This window comes from Juglans microcarpa x Juglans regia, chromosome 1D (genome assembly GCF_004785595.1).
Source record: "Juglans microcarpa x Juglans regia isolate MS1-56 chromosome 1D, Jm3101_v1.0, whole genome shotgun sequence".
NCBI classification, from domain to species: Eukaryota; Viridiplantae; Streptophyta; class Magnoliopsida; order Fagales; family Juglandaceae; genus Juglans; species Juglans microcarpa x Juglans regia.
The window spans coordinates 46,225,253-46,234,798 of record NC_054594.1 but is presented as its reverse complement, the minus strand read 5'-3'; the positions used below and the strand labels follow the sequence as shown (position 1 = coordinate 46,234,798).

The window sequence follows — 9,546 nt, the reverse complement described above, 5'->3', positions numbered from 1 at the left end:
TTATTATATTGGCGTGGAGAAAAGAAAAAAATTATATATCATATTATTATTTTATTTTTATTTTACTATATAAAACATGATGCATTTATTATATTGATGATAAAAATGGATCAGATCAGTAATGTGACGTATATAATTTTTAAAATAAAAATAAAATGCTTCCGACAAAACAGGATTGATCTTGTCATTTTCATACTGCCGCAACCCGCAACTATTGACACCGCAGCGGCATTTTGGCAGAGAGAACGAGAAAATTCTATAAACCGACTCCCAAGGCAATCTCTCTGTGACCGAATCTATACCCCATCCCCGTCGTCGTCGTCGTCGTCCCTATACAAAAACACAGCAAATGACCGCCACCACTCGATTGAGCTGCCGCCTTGGTGCAGCGGCAATCGCCGCCGCATCCGGAGGAGCATTTTTCCTCTATCAGCCTACTTTATCCGCCAACGACAGCGGCGCTGGCTCCCAGCTCGCGGCTCTACGGCAGAAGATCACCGACCCGAACGCTCTCGTTCCGGCCAGAGCGGTCCAGGAGTCGGCCCTGATTGGCGCCAGCGCGGCCAACCCACTCGATGTTCTCGTGATCGGCGGAGGAGCCACCGGATGCGGCGTAGCTCTTGATGCCGTCACCAGAGGCCTCCGAGTGGGACTCGTCGAACGAGAGGATTTCTCTTCTGGCACTTCCTCGAGGTCCACAAAGCTCATTCATGGAGGTATGTGCATGTATATTTATTTTTTATATTTACGTTTGTGTCACCATGTATATGTACCGGCTTATCTATCTATAGATGTGTTACTAATTCGGAAGTGTTTGGTTTGTTCTCCGTTTAGGATCTAGGTTCCTTTTGGTATTTGCGATGATAGTACTTATAACTGGAGAAGTTGAAGTGATAAGTTTTGCTCGGTTTGTGAACTGTTTTCAGCGTTAAATATGGATTTCCTTGTTTTAAGTTCTTTTCGTGATTGGAGAATTATTTCCTTTGCAACTATTTTTTAGTGTTGGAATTTATTGCAATGGTCTTGGCATCTTGAGTTCGGCATATGCATTACTATTCGCGAAAGAAGTGGGTTTCTTTTTGCACTTGCTCTTCTTCTCTCTTTCTTTTTAAAGTAAACGATAATATTATTAATAATGAATAGGCAAAATTCAAGTATACAAGAGGATTATCTACGTCACAGTATTAGAAACTAGAAAGTCATCAAAAGTCAGGCCATTCAAATTTTGCTCTTCTTCTTCTTTTAAAATTAATTGTTATTTTCTGAGTCATGCTTTATCGTTATCGATTAATTTATATGCCACTGGTGTGTGGTTGTATTAAAAAATCTGATCGTTTCATGTGGAGTGTGGTGGTTATGTTTGCTTTAACGGGTAGGTTTTGCGAGGGAAATAATTTTATTAATTTCTTCAATGACTAATTTATTTTCACGGGGGCCAACGAAACAAATGTTTTATCGTAGACAGTTGTGGCATGTTGATCGTGTCATTGAGCAGTACTTTGCTTGCAATTTTGTCTCATATAGTTGTATGTTATCTTTTGAGCTAACCGTTGATTTGTATTCCTTTCTACTAAATTTTAGGAGTTCGTTACTTGGAGAAAGCTGTCTTTAATCTCGACTATGGGCAACTGATGCTGGTATTCCATGCGCTTGAGGAACGTAAACAGATAATTGAGAATGCACCACACCTATGTCATGCTTTGCCATGCATGACGCCATGCTTTGACTGGTTTGAGGTAGTATACTACTGGATGGGCTTGAAAATGTATGATTTGGTCGCAGGACCACGCCTATTACATTTGTCCAGATATTATTCTGCGCAAGAGTCCAGTGAGCTCTTCCCCACACTTGCAAGGAAGGGCAAAGATAGAAACCTGAAGGGGACAGTGGTTTATTACGATGGCCAGATGAATGACTCACGACTTAATGTTGGATTGGCATGCACTGCTGCATTAGCTGGTGCAGCGGTGCTTAACCATGCAGAAGTAATATCATTTTTGAATGATGAAGTTGGTGATCGGATAATTGGGGCACGAATTCGAAACAATTTATCAGGTACAGAAGGAAATTTCTTTAAGCAAGTGTCAGCTGGATATGTTTGGCAACATCACTAACCACTACCCACCCCCACAAAAAAATGCGTTTCTTTGAGGGGAAGCTGAAAACGATTTAAGCTCTGAGTTCATAATACTTTCTCTCGTTTGCTATGTTTTATTGTTTTCTTCTACCAGAAGCCATTGTTTTTCATACTGTGTTCCCATCTTCCTCTTTCCTGCGCACTGACAAATGCAAGTGCGTGTGCTTTGACCCATGCGCACGCACACACATTGGTTTTAACTGATCATACTAAGTTTCTTGTAGCTAGAGGGTCACTAAATTTTGTTAATTACATGATCTTTACTGCTCTTCAAAGTGTACCAGGCAAAGAGTTCGATTCATATGCAAAAGTAATTGTCAATGCGGCCGGGCCATTTTGTGATTCCTTGCGGAAAATGGCCAATAAAGATGTGCGACCTATGATCTGTCCTAGCAGTGGTGTACATGTCGTTCTACCTGATTACTATTCACCTGAAGGAATGGGTTTGATTGTTCCTAAAACTAAGGATGGACGTGTTATTTTCATGTTACCATGGTTGGGACGAACAATTGCTGGAACCACAGATTCCAACACTCCCATTACTTTGCTGCCCGAACCACATGAGGATGAAATTCAATTTATACTCGATGCAATCAGTGATTACCTTAATGTTAAGGTATGTTTGTATTTTCAGCGTCAGCTTCTTTTTGTGTCTATATTCTGAACTTCTTTCACTTAGCATAGAAGTTTGTTAATCTTTTTTTTTTCTTTTTTTTACTCTTCTCTTGTAAATTTCGTCTTTTTTTCAACAGCCTACATCCATATTACTAAAATTTTGTGTGTAACGTAGTCGGCATTGTTCTGTTAGGTTGTGCTCCTAATAGGATTTTGTTAAGTTACTGGGCTTATGGTGGTTTGGGTATTTTGCTAACATTATCATACTAACAAACTAGCTGTATTATTATTTTTGACATGTTAATAGATATCTGAAATTTTAGAGATTGAGGCTTCGTTTGGATATTTAGAATATCTTAAAATATCTATAAATAATAGTGAAATTATTTATAAATAATTATGAAATAATTTGAGTTAAGATTTTTATTAGATTTTGAAAAAAGAAAGAGAAAAAATTGAATAAAAATATTATTAAGTTAAAAAATTATTTGAATATAATTCTTTAATATTATTTTTGTTTTGAAATTTGAAAAAAATTTGTAATTTTTTTCGTGTTTTGTTTTAAAATTTATAAAAATTGTAATAATTAAATGAAAAATTTGAAGATTTATTGCCAGTTTGTTGTTCTACTCCTTTTCTGTAAGTACTCCTATGTCTAGCAAGGCCCATCCCTATCAATGTTTCGGGAAATCTACAAGCGTTCGAAGGCATTAGTGAATCCATCTGGATGTCTTTCCCTTTCTTTTTGCTTGTGGTGATGAAACTAATGCTTTGGAAGTGCAGGTAAGGCGAAAAGATGTTCTTTCTGCATGGAGTGGTATACGCCCATTGGCAATGGATCCATCTGCGAAGAACACTGAGAGTATCTCCAGAGATCATGTTGTTTGTGAAGATTTTCCTGGTTTGGTCACAATTACGGGTGGGAAGTGGACTACTTACCGTAGGTAAGATTGTTATGGCTGAGCTGAAATTTCTTCTTTAAATTTATTGGAGGGTGTCATTCTGGCTCGCCAGAATGAGCTCATATAAAGTGGTTCCTCTTGGATGTTTTTTCAACTCTGTTTATAAAATACATTAAGGTTGCAGCATGTAATTGTCAGTGTGCTATGGTTAGTTTATTCAAAATTATTATAGTGAACTTAATTTTGAAGTGAATCAAAGTGATCTAGGCCTTGGAATCAATTCCTGTGAGTCATCTGCCACCTTCTTTGCATATCGTGCTTACTATAATTACTCTCAGCATGGCAGAAGATGCTGTTAATGCAGCCATAAAATCTGGAAAGCTGAGCCCGACCAGTAATTGTTTAACTCACAACTTGCGGCTTATTGGTGGAGATGGATGGGATCCTGCATCATTTACAGTTATTACACAACAGTATGTACGCATGAAGAAGACTCATGGTGGCAAAATTGTTCCTGGTGCAATGGACACTGCTGCAGCAAAGCATCTGACTCATGCTTATGGAGCTTTAGCTGAACGAGTGGCTGCCATAGCTCAGGTTAGTTTGTTCTGCTATAATCTTCATCCTATTGCTTTTTGTAAAACACCTTATAAAATTAACATCATTTTACAAAAATACCTTCATTTTATAACATTGTTGTGTAATGTGTTGTGTATATATCATTACTCTTCTTTCTATCCTCAATTTATAAGCGTTTCAAAGGGGATTAAAATTTGTATTAGCTATCAGGCAGCTTGACTTCTGGCACTTCCTGCAGTATACTGTTTATGCTCAAGTGCATTTAAAACTAAAGAAAAGAGTGTTTAATGGGATGTAGTACTGCTTTTAATGACCTTCAAGAGCTAATTTTTCCCTCGGGCTCAGTTTGATTTGTAGCATAGTGTTGCTCAAATTTAGATAAAGCAATGTGATTCTGAAGACTTTGTTGTTCACACTAATTTGTCAAGAGTTTTTATTGAAGGACTTCATTACCTTATGTTTAATTTAGATAAAGCAATGTGATTCTGTAGTCAAAGAAGTCTTCCTTCTTAGATTTTCATTCATAATTTACCGAGAATACAAGCCTAACTTATGTTTAATTACCTTACAAGTTCTAGGCAGAAATTAATGTATTCCATAAATACAAACGTATTGAGGCCTCTGTTATATAAGACTTGTTGACCACACTAATTACATTTTTATGTTCCCAAAACATGGACTGATTACCAAACCTGGCAGACGTACCCCATTGCAGATTTCATGGCCTAGTTTTTCTATAAGTTTGGGCCAACTGGATGCATCAATATCCCAGCAATGGAATAATATTCCCGCCTTGGTTTTTCCTTCGTCTATATCACTTGCTTGTTTGTTTTATAGACAAATGATGTTTGACACTGCTTGGTGACTAGAGTTTACATATATATGGTTATTGACATGCTAGGTCTCATACATAATTTGCAGTGCTGTAATTTTTAAAACGTATGTTTATGAGTGATATGGTAGCATGTGATTGACATGCAGTATCAACAGGATTCTTTCTTTCTTTTCATGTTTTTTAATTTGATTTTGCCGACTTTGTAATAATCTTGGCGGATTGTGTAGCTGTTTTGTTAACTAGCAAAACATTTTGTAGTTTTACAAAATTTGGGTTACCTTTATATATCTAAATGAAGGGAAAGTTGAAATGAAGTTTAAGGCCGTTTGTTTTCACAAATTGTCTCATATCATCTAATCATTACAACTTTATCAAACTCTCAAATAAAATATAAAAAATAATTCAACTTTTTCAAATTTCAAAACAAAAATAATATTAAAAAACTATATTCTAACACTATTTTATTTAACTTTCAACTCTCATATCATCTCATTTGTATAACCAAACGAGATCTAAATGTTTTATATTATTTCAATGATGATACATATACTTCTTCATATGCTGGCACTAGAGCTGTGCTATTGCTTAGTGATTTGTTTTGAAGCATATTGATAACCTGTTTGAAACTTAAATCGTTGTCTATGGTGATAGACACGATATCACTATAGACACGGTGTCATCTGGCACTGTGTGGTCATGACATCAATGTAGACACGGTGCCAAATGATTTCAGTTGGTTGATTCATGATATCGCCTTTTGTGGCACTTCGCTTTATATAGTGATAGACATTGTGTCATCGGGATTCTGGAGGCTTCACCTTAGTTATCCACATAAATCAATAAGAGGTCATTTATTGAAATATTGTAATGGGGACTAAAAGAGCATATGCTAAAATAAAATTTAGCAGGTGTTCTAGGAGTCCTGAAGTGATACTTAGAGAAAAAGGGCTCATCAATTTTCTGACACTAGCCTCATTATGTACTTGAATTAATTGAATACTCGATTGCCTTGTAACTCTTATGAAGAGAAACAAACTGGTTGTGCCTTGTTATTTTAATTCAGCTGTGCTAATATAATTTTTTTTATAAGTAAGAAGATTTTTTATTTATATTGAAATAGGCATAACCTAAATACATAGGAAGTATACACGAGATTATACCTAGTCAGGAACTTCAGCTGTGCTAATATAATTAAACATAGTACAGATAGTTTAGTCATGTGCTGGACGTTTCTTTGACTCTAATTCATGTATGTTGTGGTGGTTAACTTTTGTAGTGATTTTTCTCCTTTTGGTCTTTAGAATGAAAATTTGGGGAAGAGGCTGGCCCATGGATATCCTTTTCTTGAGGCTGAGGTTGCGTACTGTGCTCGGAATGAATATTGTGAATCTGCCGTTGATTTTATTGCCAGGAGATCCCGACTTGCTTTCCTTGACACTGATGCAGCTGGCCGGGCATTGCCGCGCATAATTGAGATATTGGCTACCGAGCACAAGTGGGACAAGTCAAGGCAGGAGCGTGAGTTTCAGAAGGGTACTGAATTTTTGGGAACTTTCAAGGCAGCGAAAAATGCTCAATTCCATGATGGAAAACATATATAGTAAGTCCTAATGCTATTATATCCAATTCTTTATTTATTTCGTTCATACTTTTTGAAGTGTTTTGTATTTATTGGATATTCTTTATGGTGATTCAGGATCAATTAACTCAAATGAGATGGATTTTTTAGGAGTTCACTTGCTGCACTTCAAATTGTTGACCATAGATTTTCCCATTTTATTCTTATTCGAGAAGGTCTGAGCGGCTGTCCAACTTTCTCGGCTGCCCTTCCCCTCTTACACAAATCAGATGGGTATGCCAATGCCACCCTCTTGTGTTTGAGCTTACACACATAATTGCAAAGGAAGTTGAATCTCTAGAGCTTGTCTGTGACACAGGTTTACTAAAATAATGTTATTTCATCTCAAAATTAGTTGATTCCATAAACTTCGTATGTGCAAGACTTTATAAGTTTAATGGGTCGCTCTTTTTTGTATTCCGTTTATCGGAATTCACCAAGTGACTCTTCCTCGTTTATTTTTTTTATTTTGTCTCTCCAACTAGTGCGAAACTTCACTCCAACCTCTCTATAAAATCCCACCTAATCTCTCCACCGGAAAGGAGGGAGGAGCAAGGTTTCTCATCCTTCTCTATTACACAATAGATTTTTCTAGTTAGTTTTCCATTTTTTGTTTGTTTTTTGTATTTTTTTTTCCCTCTCATCTCAACGAGATTGTGAATGTTTGGTCTATTGGGCTTTCGGCCATTGCATCGCCACGCATGCCTCACCACTATTCTCGTAGTTATAGTTATGAGTGTTTAAGCGTCGTGTAATTATTTAAAGTGAATAAATACGAGATTTACATGAATAAAATTTAATTTTTTAATAGTGAATCTCACTCTTTTTCAAAGCGACTACACAACACTTATGTACTGCACAACTGTATGTAGTATTACTCATTCTTTCCAACCACTGCTCTTCCAACTCTAGGTGGAAAAGCCGCCTAAAGACAGGCGCGTGGTTTGCCACCCAAGTCGTGTACTATTTTCACATGCTGACATGTTTTTCAACCTCCATCCACTACACGCATTGCACATAGGGCTGGGCTCCGACTCCGTCGCTCGTTTTCGACCTCCGACTCCGACAAGAGTCGGAGCCAAATTGGAGCTCTGACTCTGACTCCGACATAAGGCCGGAGCTCGACGTGCGCTCGAGCGGAACTCTTTCAGAGAGGTTCGCTCGACTTTCACTCGACATGTCGCTCGAGCAGAACTCTTTCAGAGAGGTTCGCTCGACTTCCGCTCGACATGTCGCTCGATTTCCGCTCGACATGTCGCTCGAGCCAATGTTCAATACAACGTGTGCTCGACTTGCACTTGACAACTCGCTCGAGCTCAAGTGTACAGTAAAAAAAAAAATTCGGAGTCGGAATCGGAGCTTCTTGGAGCTCCGACTCCAACTCCGAATAGATATTCGGAGCTACTCCGAATTTCGATGACTCCGACGAAGTCGGAGTCAGAGTCGGAGCGGAAGTCGGACGAAATCGGAATTTTTGAAATTTTGCACACCCCTAATCGCACAGTTGGACTCTTACCTCTTGATTTATGAAATCTTTATTAAATGCCCCCACCCACCCCCCCAAATTCGTCGACGCGTAAAGCTCATGCGTTGGCATACAAATGTTCTTTCGATGAGTTGTCATTGATATGGACCATTCGTTCCTATCTATCAATATTTCACTTTTTCCTAATCAAGTATGGAGAGAAAAAAAGATATGTAGATTTTCTTCAACAACTCCAAAATAGATTATTGCAATGTTAAAACCTTAAATTTGGAAGTAACATACCTCCAAGATCAAAATCCTTATCACTTGAGGCCCCTTAGGGGATTTTAAAATATAATCTTTATGTGGCCATCAATCATATTTATTTTCCTTTGCCTCATTTTCCACCACCAGAGGGTATTTAAAATCTATCAATAATGTTGGGAAAGCAATCTTTATCATTGAGATCGAACGTAAACATTTATTAGGAGCTAATGTTTATTTCACTAATGCTGAGCTCTTGTTTATTAGGAGCTAATGTTTATTTCATTAATATTATAGTTTGAATATAATTTGGCTATATACCGTCTTTTTTAATATTCTTCTCTCTTCTTATGGTTGTTATCAATACAAAAAAATGATTACAAGAGTGGGTAGGGTTATATACAAATCCAACTTTTCAACTCCGTACCATCGGAGTTGGAGGTAGAGTTTTTTTTTTTTTTCCTGATCGACTCTAACCTCTGATTCCGACATTATTATTTTATAAAAATAAAACTTATAATATCTTTGCAATTATTTTATATTATGCTCATATAAATATATAGTATGGTCTTATTATTAGTCTATAACTAATATTCAATACTATTTGAGCACTTGTAAATGTTAATAATTGTATCTTAGAGAATATAGTATGTACTAACACGTGTATTTAATACTACAACAAGTTTTAATGATTATATTTATGATATAACACATGTATAGATGTCTCAGGGTAGTTGACAACTTGTTGTGATTTGTTAACAGTTATGTTACCTATAAAAAAAATATCGTTAATAGTTATGTCAATTCCTTCGTATAATGTCATAATATTTACTTATATATATATATATATATAATAGTATCGTGTCCTAATATAAATTATGATAATACATATACTTACTGCTTCGAGAAGATGTGATAAATTAATTAAAAGAAGCGCGAGAAACTCAAAATTTTAGGGAATGTTTAGACACTATAAGAATTCCCAAAATTTCTTATAATTTAATTTCAAAACATCACTTATATATAAAATATTCCTTAATTTTACAATTTTAATATTTTTATTTAATTATTATTTAAACACAAAAATCAATATAATTTTTATAAACATAAAAAAAAACACAGAACACGTAT

At 36.2% G+C, this 9,546-nt stretch overlaps 1 protein-coding gene across 2 annotated transcripts; it reads left to right on the top strand.

The window, feature by feature from the left end:
- Positions 1–189: 189 nt before the first annotated feature.
- Positions 190–7,054, top strand: LOC121263768 (glycerol-3-phosphate dehydrogenase SDP6, mitochondrial-like). Of its 2 annotated transcripts, XM_041166839.1 has the most exons (7): positions 190–716; positions 1,582–2,055; positions 2,422–2,753; positions 3,536–3,696; positions 3,993–4,251; positions 6,370–6,668; positions 6,765–7,054. In XM_041166839.1, coding segments are annotated over exons 1-7 (1,893 nt in total). In that variant the 5' UTR covers positions 190–349; the 3' UTR covers positions 6,766–7,054. The 2 variants fall into 2 exon arrangements, with proteins under 2 accessions (XP_041022773.1, XP_041022780.1); XM_041166846.1 differs by lacking the exon at positions 6,765–7,054 and having other exon boundaries at positions 6,345–6,480.
- Positions 7,055–9,546: the final 2,492 nt, after the last annotated feature.

Bases quoted from the DNA above. Each gene is read 5' to 3' on its own strand.
- LOC121263768 (XM_041166839.1), top strand. From the start codon at position 350: ATGACCGCCACCACTCGATTGAGCTGCCGCCTTGGTGCAGCGGCAATC. The intron at 2,754-3,535 runs GTATGTTTGTAT...TTGGAAGTGCAG, and splicing joins GTGATTACCTTAATGTTAAG to GTAAGGCGAAAAGATGTTCT. The intron at 4,252-6,369 runs GTTAGTTTGTTC...TTTGGTCTTTAG, and splicing joins GAGTGGCTGCCATAGCTCAG to AATGAAAATTTGGGGAAGAG.